The sequence below is a fragment of the Didymella exigua genome (genome assembly GCF_010094145.1).
Source record: "Didymella exigua CBS 183.55 unplaced genomic scaffold M421scaffold_26, whole genome shotgun sequence".
Taxonomy (NCBI): domain Eukaryota; kingdom Fungi; phylum Ascomycota; class Dothideomycetes; order Pleosporales; family Didymellaceae; genus Didymella; species Didymella exigua.
In genome coordinates this window covers 115,931-132,728 of record NW_022984800.1, presented here as the reverse complement: position 1 = coordinate 132,728, position 16,798 = coordinate 115,931, and the positions used below count along the sequence as shown (strand labels likewise).

The window sequence follows — 16,798 nt, the reverse complement described above, 5'->3', positions numbered from 1 at the left end:
CTCTTGATCGCCAGAGTTGCTGGTCTCTTGATCGCCAGAGCCAGAGCTGGAGTCGCCAGAGTCGCCAGAGTCGCCAGAGTCGCCAGAGTCGCCAGAGTCGCCAGAGTCACCAGAGCTGCCAGAGTCACCAGAGCCGCCGAAGTCACCAGAGCCGCCGAAGTCACCAGAGCCGCCAGAGTCGCCAGAGCCGCCAGAGCTGCCGAAGTCACCAGAGTCATCTTGCCTAGCTCTTAAGATGCCAATGAACTTGCTAGCTGTAGAAGGGGGTGGTGCGAAGGATAAGTTGCTTAGATCAGCGCCACCAGTTGGAAGCGCGGTGGGTGCGGCAGTCAAAGCAGGACCTGATGGCTTGCCGCTGATATCTTGGAGACCGGTCGGAGCAGCGGTACCGCGCGAGCCGAAAGCACTAGATGGGAAAGTGCCATCAGGGTAGCGGCCTCGGCCGTCGCTCACCCCACCATGCTCTTCGGTACCAGTGCTGCTCCGGCCCCTGACATGACCTCGGTGAGGAGCAGCGGAGGCTGATAGAATGAGTACGGCGGCGGCGATCGTTGCGAAACTGAAGCGCATGGCTGTTGTCAGATCGATTTCCAAGTGATGAAGTGCAAAGGGTGGAAGTTAAAGAAGTCTTTGCACAGCAAACGAGTGACTTGGAGAATAGAGGATCGTGACTAGCACAGAGCTTAATAGAAGAATTTCGAAGGATGTACTGCACAAGGAACGAGGGAGGTGTCGATGCCTACGAGGGCTGTTGAGGCTGGTCAACACAACATCTTTATACTCTGCCACCTTACCGAACATCTCTGTTTTTCGAAACGAGGCGCCTCCGCCAAGCTGTACATGATCGTTAAATCTTCACGGTCGCGCTTTGACGGCAGCTCTGCATAGATGGGTTGAATCGATCAACGTGATGTCTTGGCCATTCAAGTGCCCAGGGAAGCTTGATATCGTTCGCATGCGCTAAGCACATGTAAGAGCGACGAGCAGCAGGGTTTGGGAAACAGAACGATGTTGCGAAAATTCTCCGGTTCCGATGATAGTGAAGAGCGAAGATGATCGACGTATGGCTCAGCACTCAATGAGAAGAGAAAGCGCGTTTCAACACATGGATGGCTGAGCTTGGCTTGGTGCGAACAGATTGACGAGAGCGAGCATTGACGGTGCGACAGCGGAGACAGGCATGGTTGACAGCTCCGGGGCCATTGTTTCACGGCGAACGCTGTTTCATCAAAGATCCGCATGTCGAGAAGTCTTAGCGGAAGCGCGTAATCATGCACGATCTCGTCCTAACGAATGCCATTGGATCTTCGTTGACTCGCGGTAGCTGTGTGATACTCGTCGACTCGATGGTGTTCACGGCGGGCGGCATAGTAGCTGGGCGTCATGCTATGATGGTAGTCCTGCGACGTCAACAATGCCTGAGGCAGCGAAATTAGGTGCCCACCGGTACTTCAGACAGCCGGAGTGATTTGTATGTGGCAAGCGCTGAGAATCGCAACTTCCTCCTCGGTACAAAGTAGCAAGTCGGTCTCGATGAATCCCAATTACTGGCCAGGTTCTCTTTTGGAGGATACTTTCAACAGCGATCATAACCAGAAGGTTCTCGCAGTTGCTTTGAGTGCTCCGTTGTCTACGTCTTGGTCGTCGAGTCAATTCCAGCGCACGATCCATTCGATGCATTGTTGCGACTCTGCGACAGCAACATCTCATCGCCGTCCGCACGCATAGAAGATCTTCCATAGCGACTCAGCTGTTACCGGCTGTATCCGTGCGTCGTCGTAAAGGTACTCTCCGTGCAGCTGCTGATCGGTGGTGGTGTTGATCGAGTGTTCACAAGCGCAGTAATTTTCTACCCTCGGCTAACTAACAGCGTTGGCCCAGCCACACGGCGGGCGCCTTTCACGATGACGTCTGACAGAGCGGATCCGTCTCCGCCAAAGCCACCATGAAAGCGTTCCCCGCGTTCTTGTGCGCCCTTGTCGGTGTGCTATTCTCTGAGCAGCTTGCTCTTGTATTTCGAAACATTTCTGCTGGTCCGTCGGCAGCACCGTCAATATGAGCAGCTACACGTACATCTACAACTCGCAGCTCGATGCCTTCTCGCTCTACCATCTCACGCACGAGCAGGCGACGAAACCCAGCGCCCTCGGCCCAGCCCTCCCAGCCCTCGGCCATGCAACGTCGGGCGCGTTGGGCACTGCCATCTCGAAGCTCATCACGTACCCTCTCGACCTCGTCGTTGCGCGCCTCCAAGTTCAGAAGCAGCTTCAGGGTGAAAACGAAAAACCTCGATACGATGGCATTCTTGATGCGATTGAAAAGATCTACGAGCGCGAAGGGGGAATATCAGCCTTCTACAATGGTGTCCCGCACGAGGTATTCAAGGGCGTCACGGACAGCTTCCTGTTCTTCCTCGCGTACTCGTACGTGAGGCAGAACCGACTGGCTGCTCAAGGCGGACGAAAGAGCTTGGGCGCTTTGGAGGAGATCGGTGTAGGCGTGGTGGCCGGCGCCTTCTCCAAGCTGTGCACGACACCCATCCAGAACATTGTCACCAGGAAGCAGACGGCAGCCATGACTGCGCTCGACGGCAGCACAGGTATACCACCAGCGTCGAGCGCAAGAGACATTGCGTATGAGATCAGGAAGGAGAAGGGCTTGCAGGGCTTCTGGTCAGGCTACTCAGCCAGCCTCATCTTGACGCTGAATCCGTCCCTTACCATGCTGCTGCACAAGGTGCTGTTGCGACTCTTGGTACCGCATGGCAAGCGCGACGACCCCGGCGCACGAATCACGTTCTTGATTGCGGCGACGAGCAAGGCATTGGCCTCTACCCTCACCTACCCATTCCAGCTTGCGAAGACGCGGGCTCAGGTCTCATCTCAAAAGCCCAGCGACGCTTCCGGCGAGACATCTGAGTTCGAGAAAACAGAGAAGCCATTGCGGTCGAAAGCCGTTCGTGCCAGACAGCGCACTGTCTTTGCCACTATTCTGCGCATTGCACAGACCGAGGGCTTCCAGGGCTTGTATCAGGGTCTCGGCGGGGAGGTCCTTAAGGGCTTCTTCTCTCACGGCATCACCATGCTGATGAAGGAGCGCATCCACGCCGCCATAATTTCTCTATACTACAGCGTGCTGAAATCCATGGAACGCTTTCCCAATGCCGAACAGCTCAAGGAAATGGCAGCAGAAGGCATTGAAGACGGCAAGGGGCGTGTGAGCGATGCGTACACCAAGGGCGTGGAGGTTGCCGGACAAGCAGCGGAAAAGGTTCAGGAAGCTGTTGCACAAGGGTCTCAGCAGGCTCAGGACCTCTACGCGAGCAGCAAGGAGCAAATCAGTGAAGCGTACGGCAGGGCCACCGACACAGTGAGCAGTGGTTCGCAGCAGGCACAGAGCCTAGCGGAAGGCGCGAAGGAGCAAGCAAGGGGGGCATACAACAATGCAGCTGAGGCAGCTCAGTCTGTCTCGTCGACAGCAGAGGCACAAGCCAGCAAGATTGGCGATGCAGCACAGTCCGCCAGCTTGACTGCCCAGGACCCCGCTAGCGGTTCGTACGCAAAAGCCACTGATGTCACCGAGCCAGTGGCCTTGACAGCACAGGGCAAGGCCAGCGAGGTATACAACAAGTACGCCCAAGCGGCAGATTCTCCCACAGCCAGCGCCCAGCAAGCGGTCAGCACCGAATCGCAGTCTGTCAGTCTGGTGGAGAAGGGCAAGGAGATCGCCAACAATGCGCAGGAGCAGTCGAGAGACATTGCAGACAGTTACGGCAAGAAGGAGTAATGCTGAAGGCAGGGATCGAATGGTAGCAGACTGTATATATACCCAGGTTTTCTTCTCACGTGCATATGATAATTTCATGATGGTGTTCTGGGTTCCCCTGACGTGGCACGCGGCCCAACGTTCGAGAGTGCATGTGACGCCCGAAATCCTCTTCATTCACTCCAGGGATGAAGCGCGCTGGGGAGTGCGTGGAACCGCAACTCTGGTGAGCGGGCGAGAGGGGTTGTAGAAGCGTCCAGCCTGGTACTTTGTGATGATCGATAGGAACTGCAACCAGCCGCATCAATCATGTACCAGCCCCCAGCCCGCTCGGCACTCGTGCAGCGGGAGCCGCGACCAGCGCACGGCCGTTTCCACAGGGACAGCCAAACATGACGGCCATCCTGACAACACACCCCCCACCCGCGCACATCACGGCCGGGCGCGACTCACGACTGACTACTAACTACTAATCGGCACAGGGACAGGGAACCGACGACCACGGCGCCGCTGCGACAGGGAACAGCTGCCAGCAGATTTGCGTCTGGCAACGAACGGTGTGCACCGTCAACAACACGCCGATTCACCGCTGCAACCGTCAACAGCCCAGCCGCACCGCACCTGGAGGCCTCGACGACCCCGCCAGCTCTCCCACGCCACGCCTCTCGCTGCCGCTGCGCGAAGGACCGCACTACCACCACGACCGCGCTGGCAGTTTTCCGGACCCGCCCATTGCGCCAGCCCGCCCAGCCATCGCGGCGCGCCCTCCCCTGAGACTGCACTGCGACCGCCGCCGCACGTGTGCCTGCCACCATGGTGGGCGCAGAGATGCCGGCGTCCCCTCCGCCGCGCAGCAACGGCTTCGCCAGCCTGCAGGAGGAGCTGAACTACTACCGGACCGCCTACGAGACGCTCGACGCCGAGCTGCAGGAGTTCCAGTCGTCGAGCAAGGAGCTTGAGGCCGAGCTCGAGCGCGATGTCGAGGAGAGCGAGAAGCGCGAGCGCAAGCTGCAGGAGAAGGTTGAGCGACTGGGCTTCGAGGCTGAGGAGTGGAAGGTGCGCTGACCGTGCTGCTCTTGCCAGGGCAAGCGACTGACGATGTGGTAGACCAAGTACAAGCAGAGCAAGACGGAAGCGAACAACGCGCAGAACACACTGCAGAAGGAGATCACGGTCCTGCGAGATGCGCAGCGCACCCTGCAGCTCAAGCTGCGCGACATGGAAGTCCAGAACGACGACTTCGAGCGCCAGACGCGCAACCAGACGTCGTCGCTGGAGGACGTCGAGACCAAGTACAACGTGGCGATTGAGCGCGAAGTCATGTTGGAAGAGGAGATCAAGATCGGCGAGCGCGAGCGCGAGGGGCTGCGCATCGAGACGCAGCGCCTGCGCGACGAGCTGGCGGACTTGAAGATCGAGTCAGACATCACCCACGAGAAGCTGCGCCTGGCCGAGGCCAACATCGAGAAGCACCACCAGCGCGCCGTTTCCAACCACCTGGCCAAGGAGTCGCACTCGTTGCGACCGCGCTCGCCCGTGTCGGAGGCCTCAACCACCAATACGAACATGTCGTCGCCGACCGCCGCCTCTACGCCGCCGTACATGCAGTCCGACACGCTGCGCCCAGACTCGACGCCGCCCTCCCCGCCACTGTCCGATGCGCCCCTCGCGATACGGCCCATTCCGTTCAACCCGCCTTTCCCCACGCGGAAGGCCTCGATCGCATCGCGCGACCCAGCTGCCACCCCCAGAGCAGGCATATTCGCCCGCCCGCGACACACACGGCTGCCAAGTGTCTCGGGCATTCCTGGTGCAGCTGCAGGCGCTGGTGTACGGCGCACGCCATCGATCATGCGACCGCCCAGCGCCCACCAGAACCATGCACCACGGCCGTCTCGGCCCAGCATTGAAAATGGTCCGTCGGCAGCCGGCCTGCCAAGGTCTGGCTCCCTCTACCAGATCCGAGGGCTGATCGGCAAGATGCAGAAGCTGGAGGAGCGAGTGCACTCGGCACGCTCAAAGCTGCCCGCGCCGATGGCCACGCCCCCACGAGCGAGTCCGCGAGGCCCGAGCGCAGCCGGCAACTACCTCCCCACTTCAGTCTCGGTCAGAAAGCGTGCGTCTCAAGCCTCGACCTCAGTATCTTCCGTTGGAGAAGGCGCGAACGGTGGTGGTGTGAGCCGGCTCTCATTCGGCGTGCCGTCGAACACAAGCAACAGTCGACCCAGCAGCCGGGCCTCGATGTCATCCACACCTCAGCTAGCCAGATCGACAAGCAGACCCAGTCCCATCACCAGAAGCAGTACTACACGCACCCCCGGCACGCGAACACCTGGAGTACGCACTCCAGGCACTCGTACGCCCAACTCACGAAATCCGCTAGGTCATTACTCGTCAGCGTCGATGGGTGGGCGAATAGGAAAGGCCCCTCCTCCGATTCTGCACCTTCACGAAGGTCGTCAGTTTGGCCGTACATCTCTGAATCGGCATCCGAGTGACCAGGGCCATACCCAGAACCTGTCCCGCAGCGACACAGGCAGCGATGACGAAAGCGAAATCAAGACGCCGATTGGACGACGTTCAACAATGGAGAGGACCGGCATCCCAACGCCTGGGAGTGGCAGTGCTCTGCCACGAAGAACAAGCGTGAGCAGGAGGATCAGCGCGAGCATGGATGGCGGCATGGGGCCACCGGCGCGTCCCCGCAAGATGTCGACGTATGAGGAGGAGACGTACTAGGCTTGCGTGCTTTGCCAGTATTTGATTGGAGGCGTTCGAAGATTAGGGCTAGCATGGATTTGGCGTTGGAGCATTAGGCGCAACGCAGGTACCAGATCCAACGGGCAGCCCTTGTGCATAGAATTAGCAGGGAGAGTGCTGGGAAGAGCAGGCCATGTGCTGAACCATGGCGGTACATGTCATCTAGATACCAATACATCCCCTTTGTCAACACCACGATGCTCTTACAGTACAAGTACCACGCGAGCGGGTCAAGCTGGGTGAGAAGAAGCACAACGGGCGGTTTTCAGTGATCGTGGGCACGTTCATGACTACACGGAGTCGATGGCTCTCTGACTTGAGCACAGGCAAGCTGCACGTCTCGCTCGCGCTGGCAGAGTCAGGGTGGAACCGGCCGTGCTGGGGCCACTTTCACATGCCAAACGCCAGCAGTCAGGGCTCGACTTGGCGCTTTGTCTTTCAACAGGCGATGGGGAGACGGGGTGGGATGGTGCTGCACTCGATGAACAAGAGCTCGCAAAGGTAAACTCGATGCTCCTTTGCACAGCCATCGCACTCCACGAACAGCAGACTCGCAACTGACAGAGTGAGCGCACTCAGCCAGTACGCAACCCTCCACCAGGCCACGACGAAAGACGCCCTCAAACCCGTCACTAAAGAGCCCGCAGACGTCGAAATAAGCTCACGAACCGCCCGGCGCACAGTCGACATGCAGCAAGCGGCGGCTGGTGTCGCGAGGCCCAAAACCTGGGGTAGGCCGGGAAAAATCTTACGATGCCGTTGACATGTGAAAGGTACATGCAGCGGCCCGCACCGCACCGCTCGCATGCCCACCCCTCTAAGGCACCGGAACCCTGTATTGGTCGCTTGCCCCGTGTGCGCGTTCGGTAGCTTCGGAAGGAGGCTCGCGACTAGCTGCATGCTGCTCTGACGTAGGTGGTGGTGTTGTTGAGCACCCTGGTGTTTGTTGACGCTGGTGTTGCGCTCGCGGGTAGGGAGCGAGCGCTGGGTCTTGTCCCCCCTCTCTCCCTCAACTGGTGCAACACCACGCCGGCACAATCGTGCCTCTGTCAGCGTCATGTGCTGTTGCAGCAGCCTCTTGGTTACTTGTATTGCCCGTCTGGGGACTCTTCCGGGGCGGACAAGTCACGCGCTGATTGGGCGAGCAGCCGGAGTCCGGGTGTCGGCTGGTGGAGGAGAGCCGTGCAGGACCACGGTGCATGTCCATTACGGTATGTCCATGGCAACGGTAAGCTGATGGCGAGGCTGGGAACAAGAGCATCTCAGCAGCGGGCAAGATCACGTCGACAGAGCACAGTGCAAGCAATCTATCACAGGCATGGCATGCGCACGATAACAGTAAGTTACTAACGAGCAGGTGCGCATTGTTGAGGATGCGGGGGAGAGGGCAGAATGCTTGGGAGCGGAGCAGCGGCTGGTGCGAGGCCACTGAGCTGCTGCTGAGAGATAGCGAGGGCTCAACCGCGTCTTCAAATGGAGCGCGCAGATGGGTGTTGAGGGGACACGCAGGGCTCGCAACCAGGGACTAATGCGGAACGTCTCCCAACAGATGGCTCCCTGGCGAGGTCCACGATGGCAGCCGCAGAGCTCGCCCTGCGGCACGCGCCAGGCTGCAATTGCTGCTGGATTGCTGCCAGACGCGTGCTGGAAGATTCTCTCGGACAGCCAGCGGCGCCCGAGACGTCTGTGCGAGGCGACGGAGCAATGAGGACAGGGGGCGTCGTTGGCGGGCGAGGCGGGCGTGGAGGGTTAGTGAGGGCCACTACGGAGGGGTCCTGGTTGGGGCTAGGGCTGTCTTCGGCATCGTCGGTGATAGGAAGGCCCCGGCTTCAGCTCAACAGCTCGGGATGAGCTTGGGGAGTTCCGCGAGACCATGTCAGTGCTCTGCGGTCTCTGCGGGCAGGTCAGAAATTTAATAGGTACCCGGCCCTGCGTCTGCTCTGTTCTGCTTGCTCCCATCCCACGCTCCTTGCTGCCCTCCCACAGCGAGACTCGCTCCCATTGCCTCTTTCCCACACACACACACTCTCTACTTGCATTCGGTTGCTAGTACGGTAGCGTGTCAGGCTCCTTGTTGCATATTATACCCGCTGCTGCTTCCTCCCGGCACCGGCACGTACTGTAATCGACAGCTGCTGAGAATTGTGCCCCGGCTCCACTCTGCACACCACCACCACCACCGCAAACTAATATCCCCTCTGTCCGGACACTCCCACCGGCCAGCGCCCCAATCCCTTGCGAGCACCGCGGTATTTGCAGCTGCAGCTCCCCGCGCTCCTCCCCTCCCAGAGAAGCTCCGATCGAGGTTGATCGCCAGCCACTAGCCCGACCACGGTCACGCAGGGCGAATTGCGAATTGCACCTTTCCCCCCCTCCCCGGCACCATGGCGAGCGCAGCCCCCAACGGCGTCAGCGGCAGCGATGCCAGCGGCGCCCCGAGCAGCTACGCGGCGCAGTTTGAGCTGGCGCCGCACTTCATCGGCGGCAACCGCCTGTCGGCCGCCGCGCCCGGCAAGGTCAAGGACTTTGTGGCGGCCAACGACGGCCACACGGTCATCACGAACGTGCTGATTGCGAACAACGGCATTGCGGCGGTCAAGGAGATCCGCAGCGTGCGCAAGTGGGCGTACGAGACGTTTGGCGACGAGCGCGCCATCCAATTCACCGTCATGGCCACGCCCGAGGACCTGCAGGCCAACGCCGAGTACATTCGCATGGCCGACCAGTACGTCGAGGTGCCCGGCGGCACCAACAACAACAACTACGCCAACGTCGAGCTGATTGTCGACGTGGCCGAGCGCATGAACGTGCACGCCGTGTGGGCGGGGTGGTGCGTGTCTTTTCTTCTACGTGACGGCGATGAGACTTGAGTGCTGACCAATGCAGGGGCCACGCCTCGGAGAACCCCAAGCTGCCCGAGTCGCTCGCGGCGTCGCCTAAGAAGATCGTCTTCATCGGCCCGCCCGGGTCTGCCATGCGCTCGCTCGGCGACAAGATCTCGTCCACCATCGTCGCCCAGCACGCCCAGGTGCCATGCATCCCGTGGTCCGGCACCGGCGTCGACGAGGTCGAGGTCGACGCCCACGGCATCGTCACAGTCCGCGACGACATCTACGACAAGGGCTGCACAAAGAGTTGGGAGGAGGGCCTCGTCGCCGCCAAGAAGATCGGCTTCCCCGTCATGGTCAAGGCCTCCGAGGGCGGCGGCGGCAAGGGCATCCGCAAGGTCGAGCGCGAGGAAGACTTCGAGCAGCTGTACAAGGCCGCCGCCTCGGAGATCCCCGGCTCGCCCATCTTCATCATGAAGCTCGCCGGCAGCGCCCGCCACCTCGAGGTCCAGCTGCTGGCCGACCAGTACGGCAACAACATCTCGCTGTTTGGCCGCGACTGCTCCGTCCAGCGCCGCCACCAGAAGATCATCGAGGAGGCCCCCGTCACCGTGGCCGGCTCCAAGACGTTCCAGGAGATGGAGAAGGCCGCCGTCTCGCTGGGCCGCCTCGTCGGCTACGTGTCTGCCGGCACCGTCGAGTACCTGTACTCGCACGCCGACGACAAGTTCTACTTCCTCGAGCTGAACCCGCGTCTCCAGGTCGAGCACCCCACCACCGAGATGGTCACGGGCGTCAACCTGCCCGCCGCCCAGCTGCAGATCGCCATGGGCCTGCCGCTGCACCGCATCCGCGACATTCGCCTGCTGTACGGCGCCGACCCCCACACCTCCTCGCAGATCGACTTCGACTTCTCCACCTCCGGCAGCGTCCAGAACCAGCGCCGCCCGACCCCCAAGGGCCACTGCACCGCCTGCCGCATCACCTCCGAGGACCCCGACGAGGGCTTCAAGCCGTCTGGCGGCACCATCCACGACCTGAACTTCAGGAGTAGCTCCAATGTCTGGGGCTACTTCTCCGTCAGCTCTGCCGGTGGGATCCACAGCTTCTCCGACTCGCAGTTCGGCCACATCTTCGCCTACGGCGAGAACCGCCAGGCCTCACGGAAGCACATGGTCGTTGCGCTCAAGGAGCTGAGCATTCGCGGTGACTTCCGCACCACCGTCGAGTACCTCATCAAGCTGCTCGAAACCCCCGCCTTCGAGGACAACACCATCACCACTGGCTGGCTCGATGAGCTCATCACCAAGAAGCTCACTGCCGAGCGCCCCGACCCCATGATCGCTGTCATCTGCGGTGCCGTCACCAAGGCCCACGTCGCCTCCGAGGCGTGCATCAACGAGTACAAGACGTCTCTCGAAAAGGGTCAGGTTCCTTCCAAGGACGTCCTCAAGACCGTCTTCCCCGTCGACTTCATCTACGAGGGCTACAGGTACAAGTTCACAGCCACCAGGTCCACCCTCGACAGCTTCACGCTCTTCATTAACGGCTCCAAGGTGGCTGTTGGTCTGCGTGCGCTCGCTGACGGCGGTCTCCTGATCCTGCTCGGCGGAAAGTCGCACAACGTGTACTGGAAGGAGGAGGTGGGCGCCACTCGTCTCTCCGTCGACGGCAAGACGTGTCTGCTCGAGCAGGAGAACGACCCCACTCAGCTCCGCACTCCGTCTCCCGGAAAGCTCGTCAGGTTCACCGTGGAGAATGGCTCTCACATCAGCAAGGGCCAGCCCTTCGCCGAGGTCGAGGTCATGAAGATGTACATGCCTTTGATCGCACAGGAAGACGGCATCGTCAACCTGATCAAGCAGCCGGGAGCTGTTCTCGAGGCTGGTGACATTCTCGGTGTCCTCGCGCTCGACGACCCCTCCAAGGTCAAGTCCGCCCAGAACTTCCTTGGTCTGCTGCCCGACATGGGTACTCCTCAGGTCATGGGTAGCAAGCCCCCGCAGAGGGTTGCCTACCTGTCTGGCGTTCTCCAGAACATCCTTCAGGGTTTCGACAACCAGGTCATTATGCAGAGCACACTCAAAGAGCTCGTCGAGGTTCTCCGCGACCCCGAGCTGCCATATGGCGAGTGGAACGCCCAGGCTTCTGCTCTGCACGCACGCATGCCGCAGAAACTCGACGCCCAACTCGCACAGATCGTCGAGAAGGCTCATAGCCGTCAGCTGGAGTTTCCCAGCAAACAGCTCAGCAAGGCTTTCGACAAGTTCTTGGCCGAGAATGTTGCCAAGGGCGATGCTGAGCTCCTGAAGTCTGGTCTGGCTCCTCTTTTGGACGTCATCCAGCGCTACTCCGAAGGTCTCAAGGCCCACGAGTACAGCGTTGTACTCACCTACCTCGATCAGTACTGGGCTACTGAGCGCCTCTTCTCTTCTCGCAACTCCCGAGACGAGGAGGTCATCCTCAAGCTCCGTGACGAGAACCGCGATAACATCGCCAGCGTCGTACACACTGTTCTTTCCCACACTCGTGTCAGTGCGAAGAACAACCTCGTCATTGCCATTCTCGACCTTTACCGTCCCAACAGACCAGGCGTTGGCAACATCGCCAAGTACTTCAAGGGCACGCTCAAGAAGCTCACTGAGCTCGAGTCAAGGCAGACTGCTAAGGTGTCGCTGAAGGCTCGTGAGGTCCTCATCCAGTGCGCCATGCCTTCCCTCGAGGAGCGCACCTCGCAGATGGAGCACATCCTGCGTTCTGCCGTCGTCGAGTCACGCTATGGCGAGAGCGGCTGGGACCATCGTGAGCCCAACTTCGAGGTCATCAAGGAGGTCGTTGACTCCAGATACACCGTCTTCGATGTCCTGACCCAGTTCTTCGTCCACCAGGACCCTTGGGTTGCCCTTGCTGCTCTGGAGGTCTACACACGCCGCGCTTACCGTGCCTACCAGCTCCAAAACATCAACTACCACAACGAGGGCGAGCAGCAGTGCCTGCTCTCTTGGGACTTCGTGCTTCGCAAGGTTGGCGAGGCTGAGTACGGTCTTGCAGTGGAGCCTTCCGAGCCCGGCACGCCCGGTACACCCGGCTTTGAGCGCCCACCTCGCATCCACTCCATGAGCGATCTGTCCGCATGGAACGCTCGCTTCGAGAACGAGCCCACAAGGAAGGGTGTCGTTGTCCCTGTCGAGTACCTCGATGATGCCGATGAGTACCTTGCTAAGGCTCTTGAGCTGTTCCCCTCTGTCGGTGCCTTTAAGAAGGGTGGCGTCAGCCTCAAGGACGGTCTTTCGCTGAAGCGCACCCCAACCAGCGGCGTCAACGTCCCCAAGCAGAACACCGACGAACTCACTGGTGTCCTGAACGTCGCTGTTCGCGACATTGAGGGCATCAACGACGAGGAGATTCTCGAGCGCATTCTGCCCATTGTTGAGGAGTACAAGGAGGAGCTCCTCGCGCGCCGTATCCGCCGCCTCACTTTCATCTGCGGCCACAAGGATGGCACATACCCAGGCTACTACACCTTCCGTGGCCCCACCTACGTGGAGGACGACAGCATTCGTCATGTCGAGCCCGCCCTTGCCTTTCAGCTTGAGCTCGGGAGACTCTCCAAGTTCAACATCAAGCCCGTCTTCACCGAGAACCGCAACATCCACATCTATGAGGCTGTTGGCAAGGGTGCTGAGAGCGACAAGCGCTACTTCCTGCGTGCCGTCGTCCGATCTGGACGTCTCCGCGAAGAGATCCCTACCGCCGAGTACATGGTCTCTGAAACCGACAGGTTGATGACTGATATTCTGGATGCTTTGGAGATTGTCGGCACTTCGCAGGCCGACATGAACCACATCTTCATCAACTTCTCGCACGTCTTCCCTCTGGATCCCACAGAGGTCGAGGAGGCGATTGGCGGCTTCTTGGAGCGCTTCGGTCGCCGTCTCTGGCGTCTTCGTGTCACCGGTGCTGAGATTCGCATCATCGTCACCGACCCCCAGACCGGCATCCCCTACCCTCTCCGTGTCATCATCACCAACACCTCTGGCTACGTCATCCAGGTTGAGATGTACGCGGAGCGTAAGTCTGAGAAGGCTGGCAAGTGGCTCTTCCACAGCATCGGAGGAACCACCAAGATCGGTGCGCTCCACCTCCAGCCGGTCACCACTGCCTACCCAACCAAGGGTGCGCTCCAGCCCAAGAGGTACAAGGCCCACCTCATGGGAACTCAGTACGTTTACGATTTCCCTGAGCTCTTCCGCCAGGCTACAGAGAACAGCTGGACTGCGGCAATTGCTAAGCACCCTTACCTGCGCGACAAGGAGCCAGCGAAGGGTGACTGCCTTGAGTACTTCGAACTGGTGCTCGACGACAACGACAGCCTGGCTGAGGTAAACCGCGATCCCGGCAACAACAACATCGGTATGGTTGGTTGGATCGTTACAGCCAAGACGCCCGAGTACCCTCGTGGTCGCCGATTTATCATCATCGCCAACGACATCACCTTCAAGATCGGTTCGTTCGGACCCCAGGAAGACAACTTCTTCCACAAGTGCTCCGAGCTTGCACGCAAGCTCGGCATCCCACGAATCTACCTGTCGGCTAACTCTGGTGCTCGCATTGGTCTTGCTGAGGAGCTCATCCCTCACTTCTCGGTCGCTTGGAAGGACGCCAACAGGCCCGAGGCTGGCTTTGACTACCTTTACCTTACCCCCGAGAAGTACGAGCACTTCGTTGATGGCAAGCGCAACGATGTCATCTGCGAGAAGGTCGAGGAGGCTGGTGAGACTAGATACAAGATCACCACCGTCATTGGTCAGGAGGATGGCCTTGGTGTTGAGTCGCTTCGTGGCTCTGGTCTCATCGCTGGTGAGACCTCGAGGGCTTATGAGGATATCTTCACCATTACTTTGGTGACTTGCCGCTCAGTTGGTATGTTACACCCCTTCATGAATCAGAACACGATGCTAATCATGTACAGGTATCGGTGCTTACCTTGTCCGTCTCGGACAGCGTGCCATCCAGATCGAGGGTCAGCCCATCATCCTCACCGGTGCTCAGGCTATCAACAAGCTGCTCGGTCGCGAGGTCTACACCTCCAACCTTCAGCTTGGTGGCACCCAGATTATGTACAGGAACGGTGTTTCTCACATGACTGCCGATGACGACTTTGAGGGTGTCTCCAAGATCGTCAAGTGGATGTCGTACGTGCCTGACAAGAAGAACAGCCCTGTTCCCATTTCGCCTACAGCGGACGACTGGGACCGCGATGTCACTTACTATCCACCTGGCAAGTCTGCCTACGATGTCAGGCATCTCATTGCCGGAAAGGACGATGCAGATGGCTTCCAGTCTGGTCTCTTCGACCGCGGCTCTTTTGAGGAGAGTCTGGGCGGTTGGGCCAAGACTGTCGTTGTCGGTCGTGCTCGCCTTGGTGGCATCCCTGTTGGTGTCATTGGTGTTGAGACACGCGCGGTCGAGAATGTTACCCCTGCCGACCCTGCCAACCCTGACTCCATTGAGCAGGTTGCTTCTGAGGCTGGTGGTGTCTGGTACCCCAACTCGGCTTTCAAGACCGCTCAGGCTATCAATGACTTCAACCACGGCGAACAGTTGCCTCTGATGATCCTTGCCAACTGGCGTGGTTTCTCTGGTGGTCAGCGCGACATGTACAACGAGGTCCTCAAGTACGGTTCGTACATCGTCGATGCTCTCGTCAAGTTTGAGCAGCCCGTCTTCGTCTACATTCCACCTCACGGTGAGCTGCGTGGTGGATCCTGGGTCGTCGTCGACCCTACAATCAACCCTGAGTACATGGAGATGTATGCTGACGAGGACTCTCGTGGTGGTGTCCTCGAGCCCGAGGGTATCGTCGGCATCAAGTACCGTAAGGAACGTCAGCTCGACACCATGGCACGCAATGATTCCACCTATGGAGCTCTCAAGCGCAAATTGAACGATCCTACAACACCTCAGGATCAGCTGCAATCCATAAAGGCCGAGATGACAAAGCGCGAGGAGCTTCTCCTCCCAATCTACGGCCAGATTGCTATTCAGTTCGCCGACTTGCACGACCGCGCAGGCCGCATGAAGGCCAAGGGCGTCATTCGTCAGGCTCTGAAGTGGCAGAACGCAAGGAGGTTCTTCTACTGGCGTCTACGCCGCAGATTGAACGAAGAGTACATCCTCAAGAAGCTCGCGTCCGCTGCTGCCCCCTCGGAAGCTTCGCCCAAGCCCGACGCCATTACACGCGCTAGGTCCATGGAGATGCTCAAGGCATGGTCGCAAGTGCCGCAGTTCGAGAACGACGACATGAGCGTCGCCACGTGGTACGAGGAGAACCGGAAGACGGTCCATGAGCGCGTCGAGAAGCTCAAGAGCGACGGCATCGCGCTGGAGATTGCCAACTTGATGCGCAAGGATCGCGAGGGTGGCCTCAAGGGCGTCTTGGCGCTGCTCAGCACGCTGCCGACGGGCGAGAAGGAGGAGGTCATCAAGCTGCTGGCTAAGGCTTAGACAAGCGGACGCTGCGTCTGAGTCTGAGGTGAAGCTGAGGATTGTGTAAAATAGGTATAGATCGGAAGACGGGGGTGTTGCTGCATTTTTGTCGGCGCGTTTGGCTGGTATCTCATGATGATGATGAGGACTGGACTGGGCTGGGCTGGCGCGACTGCCGTTTAGCGTTGTTGTAATCTCTTCTACGCAATATAGTGTTCCGCGGTGGATGTGTGGGCGATGGAGTTGGGAGGCTCCGAGCTCGCCTGAAGCTGCAATGTATCACGTTCTAACCACTCGTCGTTGTCTGCCAGTGTCTGTGGAGTCGATCACTCGAGATTGACGATGTCCCCGCTACGTACATATTCTACTAGTCATGCCGCAATTGTGATGCTTTCACTCACTTTGGACAGGCTTTGGAGGCTCCTCTAAAGGCTTCCTACCGTGCAGGCCGGTCCTCACTCGTTTGTGTACTCCACTTCCCTGTGATCGCTACTCCACTTTCCGCACACTCAGCTCACAATGATCCGTAGCGATTCCCGTGATTCTCGCAAGGCCAATCAGCACATCGCCGTGCCTGGTGTGTACATAGCTGTAGGGCCAGCAGTCTCCCACGCTTTTTCATTCTTGCCGTCTAGGGAAGCTGCCCAACGCCCTAAGGCGCCTCGGCGGCTACTAACCAGATCAGATCTGGGGACGAATTCCAGTAGATATTCACACCTGCAGTGTACTTGCCCCGTTGGGAGGTTATTTGAACGCTTTCGGGTCAACTTGGAAGGCGTGTGGGTGGCTGGAAGCAAGTTGCGTGTATGCCGTGTGCTGCATCGAGTCGGCGCCGAGGATGATATGATGACGGCCAATTAGTGGGCCAAAACTCTCGGATTAAGATTCCCCCAATCCGCGCTGGTGCGGGCAAGCCGCCGTGTGTATGAATCTGCGCAGCTTTCCAATCAGTGGAC

The 16,798-nt window shown here is 59.3% G+C and overlaps 5 protein-coding genes across 5 annotated transcripts in view; 3 read left to right on the top strand and 2 right to left on the bottom strand.

Moving 5' to 3' along the window:
• M421DRAFT_102893 (polysaccharide lyase family 3 protein) overlaps positions 1 to 570 on the bottom strand; it is a gene marked incomplete at both ends in the record, with an annotated part of 3,120 nt that extends 2,550 nt beyond the window's left edge. Inside the window, one exon of the mRNA XM_033586839.1 lies at positions 496 to 570. Coding sequence (XP_033446045.1) covers positions 496 to 570 — 75 coding nt within the window. The remainder of the gene's footprint in view (positions 1 to 495) is intronic.
• A 1,357-nt stretch (positions 571 to 1,927) lies between these two features.
• Positions 1,928 to 3,886, top strand: M421DRAFT_423352 (peroxisomal adenine nucleotide transporter 1). Its single transcript, XM_033593437.1, has one exon. The coding sequence runs from the start codon at positions 2,056 to 2,058 to the stop codon at positions 3,784 to 3,786; it is 1,731 nt and encodes a 576-aa protein (XP_033446044.1). The 5' UTR covers positions 1,928 to 2,055; the 3' UTR covers positions 3,787 to 3,886.
• A 285-nt stretch (positions 3,887 to 4,171) lies between these two features.
• Positions 4,172 to 6,721, top strand: M421DRAFT_423351 (uncharacterized protein). The gene is made up of 2 exons (XM_033593436.1): positions 4,172 to 4,821; positions 4,873 to 6,721. The coding sequence occupies exons 1-2, from the start codon at positions 4,579 to 4,581 to the stop codon at positions 6,502 to 6,504; spliced, it is 1,875 nt and encodes a 624-aa protein (XP_033446043.1). The 5' UTR covers positions 4,172 to 4,578; the 3' UTR covers positions 6,505 to 6,721.
• Positions 6,722 to 6,727: 6 nt separating this feature from the next.
• On the bottom strand, positions 6,728 to 7,841 carry M421DRAFT_231542 (uncharacterized protein). Its single transcript, XM_033588409.1, has one exon. The coding sequence runs from the start codon at positions 7,582 to 7,584 to the stop codon at positions 6,964 to 6,966; it is 621 nt and encodes a 206-aa protein (XP_033446042.1). The 5' UTR covers positions 7,585 to 7,841; the 3' UTR covers positions 6,728 to 6,963.
• Positions 7,842 to 8,485: 644 nt separating this feature from the next.
• On the top strand, positions 8,486 to 16,180 carry M421DRAFT_423349 (acetyl-CoA carboxylase). Its single transcript, XM_033593435.1, has 3 exons — positions 8,486 to 9,355; positions 9,412 to 14,276; positions 14,326 to 16,180. The coding sequence occupies exons 1-3, from the start codon at positions 8,910 to 8,912 to the stop codon at positions 15,858 to 15,860; spliced, it is 6,846 nt and encodes a 2,281-aa protein (XP_033446041.1). The 5' UTR covers positions 8,486 to 8,909; the 3' UTR covers positions 15,861 to 16,180.
• Positions 16,181 to 16,798: the final 618 nt, after the last annotated feature.

Bases quoted from the DNA above. Each gene is read 5' to 3' on its own strand.
- M421DRAFT_423352 (XM_033593437.1), top strand. From the start codon at position 2,056: ATGAGCAGCTACACGTACATCTACAACTCGCAGCTCGATGCCTTCTCG.
- M421DRAFT_423351 (XM_033593436.1), top strand. From the start codon at position 4,579: ATGGTGGGCGCAGAGATGCCGGCGTCCCCTCCGCCGCGCAGCAACGGC. The intron at 4,822-4,872 runs GTGCGCTGACCG...ACGATGTGGTAG, and splicing joins TCGAGGCTGAGGAGTGGAAG to ACCAAGTACAAGCAGAGCAA.
- M421DRAFT_231542 (XM_033588409.1), bottom strand. From the start codon at position 7,584: ATGACGCTGACAGAGGCACGATTGTGCCGGCGTGGTGTTGCACCAGTT.
- M421DRAFT_423349 (XM_033593435.1), top strand. From the start codon at position 8,910: ATGGCGAGCGCAGCCCCCAACGGCGTCAGCGGCAGCGATGCCAGCGGC. The intron at 9,356-9,411 runs GTGCGTGTCTTT...TGACCAATGCAG, and splicing joins CACGCCGTGTGGGCGGGGTG to GGGCCACGCCTCGGAGAACC. The intron at 14,277-14,325 runs GTATGTTACACC...AATCATGTACAG, and splicing joins GGTGACTTGCCGCTCAGTTG to GTATCGGTGCTTACCTTGTC.